This window comes from Kogia breviceps, chromosome 16, assembly GCF_026419965.1.
Source record: "Kogia breviceps isolate mKogBre1 chromosome 16, mKogBre1 haplotype 1, whole genome shotgun sequence".
Lineage (NCBI taxonomy): Eukaryota > Metazoa > Chordata > Mammalia > Artiodactyla > Physeteridae > Kogia > Kogia breviceps.
In genome coordinates, this window is record NC_081325.1 from 77,334,152 (window position 1) to 77,348,862 (window position 14,711).

At 51.8% G+C, this 14,711-nt stretch overlaps 1 protein-coding gene and 1 long non-coding RNA gene across 5 annotated transcripts in view; one reads left to right on the forward strand and one right to left on the reverse strand.

The window, feature by feature from the left end:
• Positions 1-10,904, reverse strand: part of LOC131743346 (uncharacterized) — a 35,134-nt gene extending 24,230 nt beyond the window's left edge. Inside the window, exon 1 of the long non-coding RNA XR_010837306.1 lies at positions 10,750-10,904. This is a non-coding gene — a long non-coding RNA (uncharacterized lncRNA). The remainder of the gene's footprint in view (positions 1-10,749) is intronic.
• Positions 10,409-14,711, forward strand: part of ARHGEF7 (Rho guanine nucleotide exchange factor 7) — a 125,565-nt gene continuing 121,262 nt past the window's right edge. For 2 of the 4 annotated variants that reach the window (XM_059041922.2, XM_067016867.1), the window contains exon 1: positions 10,411-10,876. In XM_059041922.2, the coding sequence (XP_058897905.1) occupies positions 10,712-10,876 (165 nt within the window). In that variant the 5' untranslated portion in view covers positions 10,411-10,711. Of the gene's footprint in view, positions 10,877-14,711 lie in introns of all 4 variants that reach the window. The other 2 variants (XM_059041914.2, XM_067016870.1) reach the window with 2 other exon arrangements.

Sequence of the window (14,711 nt, forward strand, 5' to 3'; positions counted from 1 at the left end):
TCGCTTTTCTGGTCCTTGTCAGGTGCTGACAAAGAATCACATTTTGGGGGCATAACGTATTCCCAGTCCACTCTACTATGAAGGCTTCCACTCCTCATTCAGCTGGAAACCGCTCTCCTCCCCCAGCCTGGTCCCAACCGTGACCCAGGATGCGGAGGGGTAGGGGCGCTGTGCTTCTAGCAGGTCCCCACCCGGATCCCCTCCCCTCCCCTGCCACCTGCTTGCAGGGGGATTGGTGTCTCCTGCCAACGGAAGGGCCCGGGTGGGTCCTTCGAGATGGCCCCGAGGGAACCGCCTGTCTACGGGTCCCTGGCGTGCACCTGGCCTGTTCCTGAGCCTCAGAAGGACCCCCTCCTCCAGCCGAGACCCCACTTTTGCTGTCACCTCACCTCTCCAGAGGTCTGCTTCAGAGGTGAGCCTCTCCGAGGCACCAAGTCTGGACACAGGGTCCTGGTCCAGCGCCGGTCTCACCACTCAGATGAGTCAGCTTGGGTGCCTGTCGCCGCACCCCCCAACCCGGGGAGCGGGTGAAGCTCTGAGTGGCCCCAGGTGCCCTCTCTTGCCTTCGGGCAGAGCCTCGGCCCCTCCTTCCAGAAGAGGCTCCCCAGTGCTCTCTGACCGCCACCCCCCCCCATTCCTGGACCCCCCTTTCCAGCCGGGGTGAGAGGGTCCGGCAAGACCCTGGCTCTGGGCGCCCCCAGCACCTTGCTTCAGAATGTGGGATCCCTACCAGGCCTTTCTCTGCAGCAGCACAGCTGCTCTTTTGCTTCTTGCCTTTGCTTGACGACGTTTCCGGTGGGCTCTCACCCCGCCCCCCAGCGCCGCTCCTTATCTCCTGTGAAACCGTCCTCAGCTCCTTGCGTCCACACCGTCCCAGGCCCGACTCGACCGGACGTCCCACTCTTGGGGATCCTGTGCCAGCCCGGGTGCCGGCAGGAACATGGAGCCACACAGGCTGGCCGAACGGACAGAGTGAGTCTACGGGACGGGCTGCTGATCGGAGGTGTGGGAGGATGGCCGAGGCGCAGGGGTGCCGAGGGGAAGGGCCAGGGGGGCTGTGAGGGGGCCGTGGGCCTCACCTCCGCGGTGGGCGGCCCAGGGGCTCAGCCCTCTAGCCGGGGTCTGCCCAGCGAGTGGTGCCCGGACAGCTGGGGCTGCGGGCAGGACTGAAGGCGCGCAGCAGCGCACGCCCGGCGCAGGGGTGGCCGGAGCAGCGAGCGCACCGTGCCGCCTGCCAGCCCTGCCGGGCCGGCCGGCCGGAGGGCGCCGCAGGTGCAGCAGCCCCGGGACGGGGAGGATCCCTTTCCCGGGGACCGGGCGGTTCCGCTCTGTATCCGCACGTCCGCAGGCGCCACCGCGCGCTGGCGACACCCGGGCTGTCCCCCGGCCTTGGGAATGATGACACGCTCGCGTACAGCACCCCAGCTCCTCGGGCGCGGTCCCTGCCGCCCCGCCCCACTGGTCCGCAGTCACGGTGGCCACAATCTGGCTTTATTTCGTACACGCCTAGTTCCCACTCTTCCCATTTCCTATCTCACTGATCTTGTTTGCCAAGCTCTTTCCCAACGATGTGAACATTTTCCTGCTTCTTACATTGATAGACGCTGCCGCTATGAAAGCACGTGTGTGTGTGTGTGTTACGTTCCCCTCGCTGGACGCGTATCCTCACCCTACCCTCGCCCTTTACTCTGAGGCCATCTCCGCCTTCCAGTGAGGCCACCTGGTACCCACACCCACGTGTCCCCGCGACATCCCCACCAGCCTGCGCTCTGGGCCTCTCCATCTGCCCCGCCACCATTCTTGATCCTAGTGGTTGATCCCTGCTCTCCTGGACTCGTAATTCAAGCCCTATTTTCTCAACTCTGCTGTGAATCCACACTTTACTTCATCACCTTCCTCTCTGCTCGGTTTCCTTGAGCTAAGAGGACCTTCTCATCAGAAATTGTTCTGTGGGGACTGAGGCTTTTCCATACCAGGCTAATTTACTCACTGCCCAGGCAGTATCTTAATGAAATTTAGTAACTGGCTAAGCACACAAGGCCTTGTTCCCTGAGGGACTTCTCTCTTTTCAATCTTCAATAATTTGTGGCTTCTAAAAATTGGGTTCCAATTAATCAAACCCATGATTCATTTGAGGTGCTTTTTTTCTGCAATAAGTCAAAAGGACAGAAAATGGGGCAATTAAAAACGTTTCCTTTTGGAAGTAGACTTTACATCCAAATGGACGAAACCATTTATAAAGCAAAAAAGGTTCATGTAAGATGGATTTTGTTGCCCTCGTATAAAATATGACAGCAGCTAATTACACCACCAAATATTTATTTGTTGGCATCTGCTTCTGTTCTTTTTCAAAAAGTACTTCTCCAACAGACAACTATTTTTAGGTTTTGTGGGAAATATAGGTTAAAAAAATCAATGGGTATTTAAAAATAAAAATCAAAGCACCACCTACTTTTAGGGTCACTGTTTATTTCAGGCTTATGGCATATCCACAGAGCCCTGGCACCCAGATCTACTCCTGTCTCTGGTGTTTTGTATATATTTTATATATTTATATAATATCCAGGCACGGGCGCTGAGAACGATACTCACTGGTATCCGCAAAGTAACTTCACACGAGGGAAGAAACAGATTTGTAGAACATTCTGTTTTCTAACATCCTTGTCTATTACAACCTCATTACAAATTACGCAGACAAAAATGATTGCAATAGTTCCATCTTAATGCCTGTTGCTTTTGTTTAAGCAGCTTCGCTCAGCCACAGAAGGCGTCAGGCGTGCGTGTCTTCCGCTGGCATTTGCTCTCCAGCCAGCATGGTCTCGACCTGAGGCCCGTGGACACACTCCAGGGAATCCCACAGCCCTCTCACGGTCCCTGCCTGCAAGGAGGGTTTCTTTTTTCTTTTTTTTTTGGCGGTACGCGGGCCTCTCATCGCTGTGGCCTCTCCCGTTGCGGAGCACAGGCTCCGGACGCGCAGGCTCAGCGGCCACGGCTCACGGGCCCAGCCGCTCCGCGGCACGTGGGATCCTCCCGGACCGGGGCACGAACCCACGTCCCCTGCATCGGCAGGCGGACTCCCAACCGCTGCGCCACCAGGGAAGTCCCAAGGAGGGTTTCTTAGTTTCCATCTGATCACAAAGGGCTTCTTAACCCCAAGACCTTGCAGAGCCAGTGTGAAAAGCCTGCCTGAGAACCTCGGATTCATTCTCTTCCTGGAGATAAGAAAGGTGTGGCAGACTTTCAGCCCTGGTGAGGTTCTGATACCAGCCAGAGAGTTAACTCTGTGCCCAACATAAACTGTGCTTTGTTTCCATGAACCAGTGACAGAGAGTCACTCAGTGCCGGGTGACAGGGGGGTGAGGGATTGGCTCAGGGAAGGAGATCACAGGACAGTGAGGTGAGGGGAGGACGGGGTGCTGGAGGGATCCCTAAAGGCTGGGAGTGCGGTGGGGGTGAGGGGTGAGAGGGTGGGAAAAACCGAGGATGTGTTAGCGGAGGACAGGAAGGGACCAGTGGAGGAGAGAGGAGACGGCAAAGGGGGGGAAGTTAGCAGAACACCGTCCAGAGATTGGGCAAGAGCCCAGTGTGACAAACAGACTGCAAATCTGAGTTAGTACGACATGCACGTTCCAGAAAGAGGGGAATGCAGAATCAGAGTGAAGCGTTTGAACGGGGCGGAAATACCGAGAGTGGCTGTGACATGAGAAGAGAGGGCTGCCAGTCCCCAGGAACCTCCTGATTAGCTCTCTGCTTGGGCCACAAAATCATGGAACAATCCTTTTAGCCACCATAGATCCCCTTGATTGTGAAGGGGAGTATGTTTCCTCTCAAAATATACTTTCCTAAAATTATAAACACGAGACAAAAACAGGCTTAAGGAGTTTCAAGTACAACACAAAAATGACTTCCTGAATCTAAAAGAAAAATTTAATTGCTGAATCGGAGGAGAAGAACACCCACATTGTTGGACTAGAATATAAAATGGAAAACATACCTCAAAGCACAGAGGAAAAATATAGAATAGAAATCACGAGGGGAAAAAAGCAACATTGAAAATATGTAAAGAAGCGTTAACAGGAAAATAAGAGAGGCTCCAGGATGTTTAAAAAAAAAGAGGAGATGAATGAAAAATAAAAAATAATTTATTTAAGACAACAGGGACAAAATAAAGTCAGTACACTAAACATGAATGGACTTAAATTCTTATTTAAAAAAACCAGACACTGTCAATGAGGCACAAAAAAATAAACCCATTTATGCTCTTTACACAATCTAACTTAAAGTGATAAAGAAAGGTTGAAAATGAGGATATAGGTAAAGAGTCATCAGGTAAGTACAAGTAAAAAGAAAACAGGAATGGAAAAATATTATCAGATCCAGGGAGAATAAGGATAAAAGAAACAATCAAGAGAAGGATGAACATTATGAATTGATTTAAGGCATAATTTGTAAAAAAAAAGATAAAAGTTTTAATTAACCTGTGCTTTGAACATCTCAAATGTGTTATTTGAGATTTAGGGAAAACTTGATCTTAACAGTTATGTCTTTGACAATTAGATGTATCTCATAGGAAAGGGGGAACAAGACTCAAGTTCAGTGGGGGTGGGGTGTGACTCCAAAGGGGCAGCAGCGGGAACTTTTGCTGCAGTGACAGATCAGTTCTGCAGCCCGATTTTGGCAGTGATGACACCACCTACACACACGGTGGAGTTGATAGAAGTACGTACAAAAAAATACATATAAAACCTGGTGAAATCCAATAATGTCTGTAGGTTAGCTGATAGTCTTATACCAATGTCACCCCCTTGCTTTGAACGGTTCTCTGGTTGTGTGAGATGTTATCTTTGAAGGAAGCTGGGTGAAGCTACCTGGGAGCCTCTTCTGTACTATTTTTGCAACCTATTGTGGGTCTAAAATTATTTTGGAATAAAAAGTTCTTTTTAAAAAAGCACAGAAAACCTTACGTAATACATATAAGTATATAATCTCTTGAACAGAGCATATGCATCCTTTCAAGTTCATGGAACATTTAAAATCTTAGCAAATTTTGAAAAGCAGAGATTCATAGGCTCAGTTGACTAATCACAGTCAATGGCCAATAAACTCTCAATTTCCTGGTAATTAAGAACCCTATTCCTAGAAAAGATTTGCTCAAAGAGGAACTCAAAAGGGAAATTGCAAATCCTCTTGGGAGCAATGAAAAAGAGAGTACTTTCTAATAAAACTCATGGGACACAGTGAAAGCCATATACAGAAAAAAAAAATAAAAAGGGTAATTGATAACTCATCTTGGGAAATGAGTAAAAGCACCACAGAGAACTATACCGGATCTTGGATTTTTACTCAAGAGCTAACACAGTCAAGCCAGGGTTTTGTGGCGCTGGCAGAAGACACAAGACTCCCGGGTCAGAGACAAAGGATACGTGACTTGGCGGGGCAGACAGCATGGGCCTCAGGTTCTCACCAGGGCCCCCTGCTCCCAAGTCCAAGGCCATGCAGGCTGGGCTCAGGTGGCTGCCACACGCACCGTGGGCTCACGTCACAGCCGAGGAGCCCAGCTTAGCAAAGCCCGATCTCATAGGGACTGCAGGTGAACCTGCCTTAACTTCGTCCCGGAGGAGATCTTACTTTTAATCTACTGGTCAGCAAGCAGATTTGTCCTCTGCCCAGGAGGGGGCCACGTCTCTATCTTCAAAGGGCTTGGCGCTTGGTCTAAAACACTCTTGAAAAGGTGGAACAAAAGCTTTGCTACTTCTGCTCAGATATTCGGAAATGTGAGAGACCCTTGGAGAAGCATCTCCCAGCAAGTACAAAAAAGAGAAACTAGGAAGAGGGAAATAAGCTGAAGTGCATCACATATGTTTTTCAAGATCCATAATTCATAATGAAACTTAAAAAAATCGTCGGTCTCCTTGGCGTGATGCTACAGCACCAAAACCCATGACACTGAAAACTGGTAAACGCAGAAAACAAGTGTTTGTCTTCTCTGTCCTGTAGGAACTATCTGTGTAATAACAGGGCCTCTTTACAGAATTCCAGCTGATAAGTATCGGAGGGATGTCAAGCCATGGCAATTCCAAGTGAAATATGGAGTCTGGGAGGGAATGATTGACAGCTACTGAAACGAATGACAGTGATGGGGAGATTCATCATGGATGGATCGGGACGACACCACCAGAACCTCCCATGGATCCAAGCATCATGTAAAGAGAGATTCTGAGATTTTCCTACTTGCTTTGATGTCACGTGACAGGAAGCTCGGCCTCCCCTTCCTCTGGTGGGATATGTCTGGGGCAGGCATGGTCCTGGTTTCTCAAAGGGTACTATTGTGGGTTGAATTTTCTCTCCCAAAAGATATGATCGAGTCCTAACTCCCAGTACCTCCGGATGTGATCTTATTTGGAAATAGGATCTTTGCAGATGTAATCAAGTTAAGATGAGAATGGGCCCTCATCTGGCGACTGGTACCCTTATAAACTGAGGGAAATTTGGACACTGACACAGAAAAGGAGAGAATGCCATGTGAAGACAGAGGCAGAGATTGGAAGGACTCATCTACAAGCCAAGAAGGAAGGTCAGGGATGGCCAGCCACCACCAGGAGCTGGGAGAGGCCTGGAGCAGGTCCTCCCTCACAGCCTCAGAAGGAACCCACCCTGCCCACACCTTGATCTCAGACTTGCAGCCTCCAGACTGTGAGAGAATCCATTTCTGTTGTTTTGAGCGCCCCTGGGCTTGTGGTGCTTTGTTATGGTCAGGGCGGGAATCGAATACAGGGCCCCAGAGGGACCCACGTGCCGCCAGCGGTAGCCAGCTTGGTAACACGCCCCTGGCACCACAGCTGGGTGGGATTAACATTTGAATTGGTAGACTGAGTAAAGCCGATTGCCATCCCCGGTATGGGTGGGCCTCACCCAATCAGTTGAAGGCCTGAACAGAACAAAAACACCAGTCCTCCTCCAGGGAAGGGAAGATTCTCCAACAGATGTCTTCAGGCTGGAACGTCAGCTTCCTGCATGTCGCCAGCCTGCAGGTCCACCTGCAGATTCGACTTGCCAGCTTCTGTAATCACATGAGCCAATTCCTTGCAATAAATGTCTTTATACATATCCTACTGGTTCTGTTTCTCTGGAGAACCCTGACTGACACAGCATCCACTTTGCTTCTCAAGGCTCCCGGGGGAGCTGAGCCCCGCTGCGCACTGCACACCTTTGGGTCACTTTCTCCTTTTCCTCACGTGTCCTCGCTGGGATCACTCCCCAAGTGAGCCATGTTCACCCAAGGTGGCGCAGGATCTGCTCCGGGACCCAAACCAGGACACGCGTCTTTTTGATATTATGGGTCATGGTGTCATGATTACTATATCTGTAAATGTCTTCCTGTCCTGAGTAACTTCTCAGCTATATGTGTTCAGAAAATATTTTTTTCCTGCCTTGCGTCTTTAATTTTTAGCATTTGACCATATATATGCCAAATAAATAGTACACTGCTTGATAAAATGAGTGCCTTTAGTAATACTTACATTAGATACAGTGAGCTTCATAGAACTGCTTCTCGCTGCATTTTTCAATCTAGGTGATGGTGCAAGTCGATAAAAGCGCCTCTACAGGGTGTGATGGCCAGGTAAACAGCCATCTGTCCGTCTGGCTTCAGGCTGGGGTAGATGTTAACACTTTTGTAACACCACCCTCCAGTTGAGTTAGGACAGTTCAGCTGAGCTTTGGGTAGTTCCTGGTTTGGGGCTATCTGTGGGTAAACCCCTAACAACGGCCTGCGTGTGGCCATCAGGCATCAACAGCCGGCCAGGCTGGGCACGAGGCCGAAGTTCTCTCGTGAGACACGAGGGAACCGAAGGACACGCGCCTGACTTGAGAGCCCTTCCACGACCTTTAGGTGCGTCCAAGGGCCTCCAGAGGCCAGGCCAGAAGCCTCCGCAGACAACAACCTTAACTGGTGCCAGCCCACTAGAGCAATGGATTCTCCTCCACAGCACGCGTCCTCTGCGACAGGAGCTTGGACAAATGTTAAGTTTAACCAGATGCTCACCTTGGCTACTCAGCTCAATTAAACCCTCGAAAACATCTAGCTATTTTTAAGATTTTTAAAAAAAATTTTGATGTGGCCCATTCTTAAAGTCTTTCATTGAATTTGTTACAATATGGCTTCCGTTTCATGTTTTGGTCTCTTGGCCGCGGGGCATGTGGGATCTTAGCTCCCCGACCAGGGATGGAACCCGCACCCCCTGCACTGGAAGGTGAAGTCTTAACCTCCGGACCGCCAGAGAAGTCCCCCAAACGCCTAGCTTTGAACAATGTTACTTTCTAGAATACCTTCCAGATAAGCTTTTTTGAAATAAACGTACATCCAAGGTAAAAGAATGCCACTAGTTGCTGTAAAGCATTAAAACGTTCAGGGACTTCCAAGACCGGTTATAGCAGGTGGCTTCTGGGTCCCCCCTCTGACAATGACTGGCTGCCAGGTTCACTGGCCACCTAAGGCCACTCCCTAGAGCTGCCTTTCTGCAGGACCATTTCCTTGAGTCAAGCTGAATCTTACTCTTGTTTACCAGAATATAAGCACCAGACCCAGTTTAATGGAATCTGGAATTGTAACGACTGTATTCTAAATCACGTGTCCAATTCAGCAGTAATGAGAGTAAACAGGAATCTCAGTGAACTGCTACTCTTGGGTTAATACCCTTCTGTTGGTAAAGTGTCCTTGGGCACAAGAGTTGACGGAGCTGTGAATCGTCCCGTTTCCCGGAAAGTGTACAGGGAAGCGGTCTGGACAATGGGTGAGGCGGGTCCTGGAGTTGCAGAGCCCGGGCTTGGGTCCATCTTCACCACTTGTGGGATGTGCAACCGGGAAAATGGGGACGATGAGAGAAACTTCCTGAGGCTGGCGTCGTGATTATGCCTCACAAAGCAGGGAGCAAGCACTGGGCACACCCTGGGCGCTCAGCAAGTGCGCGCTGCGGCCGCCGAATACATGGCCCTTATAATCCAGAATTCACACTGCTGTTCAAATCACTTTGTGTTCTCCTGTGGAAAGAAAACTTGACCGCTTAACTTGAAGCTGGAAATAGATGCAATTCATGATTGCAAAAGTAGGCAGAGGAAGGGGAGAGTTGGTTAAGCTTCTGGTTTTTAAAATCTTCACGTTTTCTAGCTTTTGTCACTAATGAGATTAATATATGCGCCTGGCACACAGTAAGCTCTCTGCGGGTGAGTGCAAATGCTGTTTTACATTGCCAGGGCAGTCACAGCAAGCAAACAGGAAAAGCACTCAGGTACAGGGTAGTGTAAATGGACACACGTGCACACCTTCACGGTCCTTCTTTAAGGAGAGTCTCTCTCCCTTCCTTAGCATGTACGTGTGTCAGGGTCATTCCTGGTTTGAAGCAGCTTCTTCTTTGCCTGGCGGTGGGATGTCTGAGCTCCTCTAGGTCCGGACCTCGTGCGGGTTCACAGCCGGCTCTCCAACTGAGCATCTCTCGCGCACCGTGTGATCTGGCCAAGGGGCCTGTTAGGACGGGGCTGTTCTCAGTCTTTCCCTCCCCACCGTCACCCGGTTCAGGCTCTGCTGTTTTCTTGACCTTCCTCTGACAGTGTTTGAAACATCCGCATCAATTTCAAGTGGAGCCGCTCCAAGGTTTCTGGTCCCGGAGAGTGGGCCCGCGGCGCCCCGGCCGGGGAGGTCACACGCGCTGCGGACCGGCCGCCCGGCAGGGGGCACACGTGACACCGGCCACGCCGCGCTCCGGGGCGTCCACGTCCCCACGGATCGCAGCAGCATCAGGAAAATCAATTCCTCCCCGAATTAGACCCATCTGGTTACAGACTTAATTATCACCGTGTTCTGTAATTATTGGCTTTTGCAAGGTAGCGGAGAGGAGCAAGCGTCTCGTTGGCAGCTCCCCTCACCCCCTACCTCTTGAAATGAAACCGGCAAAAATAAAAAGAGCATTCTGGGAAGCACTTAATAATTTAAACACTCATGAATTAAGAATACAAGGAAAGGATTCCGAGTCTTCCAAGAGGGAAGGAGGAAGCAGAAGGGACAACAGGACAACGAGAAGAGCCCGGCCGGGCGCTCGCGTCCCAGGGGGCTGCGCTTGGGCCCAGCCGGGCGCCATCGCTTAAGGGCGCGCGCGGCCCGCGGGTTGGGAGGCCCGGCGAGCCCTCGCGGCCGGCGGGCTGTCGCCTGCTGGAGGTCATCGGGCCCTTGGGGCGGGGGCCCGGCGCCCGGCGGCGCAGGTGGGGACGCGCGCGCACAGCCGGCCGGGGCGCGGAGGGCGCACGGCGGCGGGCCCGAGCGCGGGGGCGCGTGTGCGGCCGCCGGGTGGCGGGGCGGCCGGGGGTCGGGGTCCGGGAGGCCCGGGGCCGCTCCAGCGCGGCGTCTTTCTTCTCCTCTCGGTGATGTCATCGGCGGCAGCGGCTGGGAGCCGGGAGGCGGCGGCGGGGGCGGCGCCGGGCGGCCGCCGCAGGTTCATGTGCATCTAATGAAAAGGCACTTGACAGTCGGCCAGGACGCACGCGAGGGAGCGCGAGCCGGCCGGACCGCGGCGCCGCCCGAGCCAATCGCCGTCGCCGGCCTCTCCATGGGCGAGCAGGAGGAGGGGGCGGTGGGCGCAGCCGGCCGGGCCGCGGCCGCTCCGAGGTGAACGGCGCCGAGACGGGCTCGCGGCGCGGGGAGGCCGGGCGCGCCGCCGCTATGAATTCCGCCGAGCAGACCGTTACGTGGCTCATTACCTTGGGGGTGCTGGAGTCGCCCAAGAAAACCATCTCGGACCCGGAGGGCTTCCTGCAGGCGTCTCTGAAGGATGGGGTGGTCCTCTGCAGGCTGCTGGAGCGCCTGCTGCCCGGCACCATCGAGAAAGTGAGTGCCCCCGGCCCGCGCCCCCGCGGCGGCCAGGCCCGGGGCGGTGGGAGGCCCGGCGGCGGGCGCCGCGAGGCCCCGCGCCCCACCTTGCCCCCGCCGCGGCCCGGGATGCGCGGAGGCGCTCGGGCGCGGGGTCGCTGGCGCCGGCACCTGGTGGCCGCGCGGGCCGGGAGAGCGCGGGGCGCCGAGGAGCCCACGCGCCTCCTTTGTGCGCGGACCCGGGAACGCGGCCCGCGCGGGGGGCGCGCTGTTGGCGCGAGGACCCGGCGGCGGGATCCCGCTCGGGGCGCCATTGTGTTGCGGGGCCGGCTGGGGAGGGGTCCGGGCCGCGTTCAAGGGGAACGGCCCCGGGGAGGCCGGGAGGGACGGGGAGCTCCGCTCTGCCCCGCCCGAAGGAGGAGTCGCCCCTCTCCGTGACCTGAGCAGAAAACCGCCGTGCAAAGCGTCCTCCCAGGCTTTGTTTGAACAGCTTTTGTTGGTGCTATCGTACGAGAGTTTCGCCCTCTGTTTAATTGACCAAGTGCTATGCATTTTTAAAGGATGCATGTGTCAGTAGCTGAGGGCTGGGTTGTGAAATGATTTACTGCCCTCCCCATGAAAGAATGCTCATGTCTCCAAGCCCAGAGGATGGCAGACACAGGGTTGGAAAGCCCTGGCATACTTCAAGGCTGGCTTAAAGTCCTAGATTTCAATTTCAGGTTCATACCTGATTTTGAACAGGATCCCTAGTCCTACAGACCCCGCTTCTCCTCTTCGTGACTTGTGGTTTCCTCGGGGCTGGAGGGTGAACCTTGACCGCAACTCTGTGAGTGATTAAAGTTTGCTTCCTCTGGCTCAGCTGACAAAGCAGGGGCGAGTGGAGAGAGCGCTTTTTAAAAGGCTGGATCCCTGTATCTCAAAGACACTACAAGCTTATCCCAGTTTTTTTTGGCCAGTACATAATCTTAGGATCAACAGTTACTTGAATGGTGTTAAATGTAGAAATTAAAGTGCACCATAATTAGGAAAAACTATTTAATTTTTTAAACGGGGTGTATTGGCCCGAAACGCGCAGTATCAATTTGCTAATAATAAAATGTTAATTAGGTGACTTTAAAAAGTAAACTATTTAAACTTTTAAGTTGCTCATGTTCTGGCACTACATTTAAGAGGTCAGAAAAGATTTTATTTAATATGAATTGTGTACGCCCACTGGTTTTAGGAACATACTTATGAAAACAGAACCTGCATTTTAGAGTGAATAGCTGCCTGTCTGCCGAGGAAATAAAAATGTTGCTTCTAAATGAACCTGATGTCACAGTAAAATTATGATTTAAGACAGGAATAAGGAGCAGGCTCTATCTTTGCAGGCACTCAGAATACTTTGCTGTCATCTGGATATCAGGACCTCTGCTAATAAAAGACAGATGTTGAAAGGCATTGAAAATGCATGCTAAGTTTACCAAAATAGGCTTATGTAAAAGACTTCCATTTCTAAAAGTGAAGCTTTAAGAAACTTCAGAGGCTGTTTGATAAAAACATGTCATTATCAATGCATATGTTATTTGGCATATTAACGGCATTCATATTGACTGGCAGACTTCAATAATCACTTTCTTTTAAATGCAGAAAGATTTTCTTAGAAAACTGTAGCATTCCTTTCATCTCGGAAACAACAAAGAGAGGAATGAATAACACGTTTAGTTTGCAGAAGCCAAACTGAAACAACCCAACATGTTCTACAACTGTGGTCATTTGAAACTTCTTATAGTGCAGCTACCCTTTTATTCCCCCTGGGCCCCAACTGGTTTGTTTAGAGGGACACAGTCACAGTGAAAGTTCAACGTCAAAGTAGCAAATTATAGACAGAGCTACCGATTCTCTGTGGTAGGAAGGTAGGTTTGGGCAGTACAATGTTAGCCATTCCCCACCTCTAGAAACCCTGGGTTTGAGAAGTTTCACGAGCATTTTCCATTTCCCAAGAAGAGTTATTTATTTGCACTTTCCGATGTTTGTGTACACACCGAATAACGTCTGCCAGAAAGCACACACGCTCAACAGCTTTCACCGAATGTGGGAATGTTAGTCTGAGGACGTTTTTCCTTAAAAAGGAACATTTGGAAACTTCACGGAGTATTCACAGGGAATTGAAAGGCTCTTAACTTGACCCCAGTTTGCTACGTGAGCACATACATGGAAGACTGACTGCCGAGCTGTAAGCAGCCTGCAGCTTCACTTTTGCAAATTCACAAAATGTAACACGAACCATTCGGCTGGGCATAGCGTAGTGCAGAATGGAGAAAAGTGTTGAGGTGGCTTGGGTTTCCCATGTGCCTTTTATTAAGAAAACATGTCGTAGTACGTTTCATGCATTCCGTTGGTTTGTTCTGTTTTAGGGCCAGCGAAGAGGGTGAAGGACGAAGGGGAAGTTCGTTTCAGTTCCGATTGCTCTGCTCATTTTAGAAAGCGTTCTGTTGAGGTTCCCCTCGTGCAGCCGGCTTTCCTTTAGGTGGAAGGTCAGCCAGGGACACAGGGGCTTATGAAAAGAGACACATTTAGTTATTGCCAACGATGTGTTCTGATATGTTCTGTGCCGTAGGGGAGAGAAAAATGGGCGTTACAAGGTCTCCTGTATTTTCGTGTATGAGGCTCTGTTGCTTTGATTTTTTTTTTTTTTTTTTTTTTTTTTTTGCGGTACGCGGGCCTCTCACTGTTGCGGCCTCTCCCGTTGCGGAGCGCAGGCTCCGGACGCGCAGGCTCAGCGGCCACGGCTCACGGGCCCAGCCGCTCCGCCGCACGTGGGATCCTCCCGGACCGGGGCACGAACCCGCGTCCCCCGCATCGGCAGGCGGATTCTCAACCACTGCGCCACCAGGGAAGCACTGCTGCTTTGATTTTGTCTAGTAATGGCCAGGATGTTTTGCTGACCTGCCCACACTGTTTGCTTCCGTCATTCCTCCTGTGATGAGAAACACACGAAGGCTGGAGACTCCAGGGAGGCTTGTGAGCACTGAGCTCGAGAGTTAACACTTTAAACATCCCTGGACTACTTAGTCAAAGGGGGTGAAATTGAGAGGCAGTCGTGTTCCATCCTCTGAAACTTCCATAAGATTAGGAAGACACATTCAAATAATGGAAGTCGTGAAAGGCTGCTTTGTTTATTTACTTAGTCAGTCAGTCAGTTATTGGCCACACCACGTGGCTTGTGGGATCTTAGTTCCCCGACCAGGGATTGAACCCGGGCCCATGGCAGTGAAAGAGCCGAGTCCTAACCACTGGACTGCCAGGGAATTCCCAAGGCTGCTTTAATTTTACTTGTAACTACAACAGATGAAGTTTCTTGGTTCACCACGAAACACTCAGGGAACCTGGTTCTCTCTCTTTGCCCAGGATAACAGAGCACACCATGACCCATAAAGTGCTGCCCGGGAGATGCTCCATCTGTCAGTATTTGTGGAATGCACAAGTCAGGTGCTGCCCTCTGGCCCTGCTAGATGCCCTGGGTGTGCGTGTGTGTTCAGACTAGTTTAAGCTGTTGGCTGTGTATTAGCTTCCTAGGGCTGCTGTAACAAAGTACCACAGACCAGGCACTTAAACACAGACCTTCATTCTCTCAAACCCTGGGGGCCGAAGTCCCGCATGGCTGGTGGTGTGAGCAGGGCGGCCCCCCCTGCAGGGGTGGGGAGGGTCTGTCCCCGCCTCCTCGAGGCCTCTCGAGGTTCCTGGCTTGGGGCAGCTCAAGTCCAGTCTTCCCACGGCGTCTCCTGGGGTCTCTTCTGTGTCCAAACTTCCGTTTTATAAGGATACCAGTCATTGGATTAGGGCTTCCCTCCCCCAGTATGACCTCAACTGA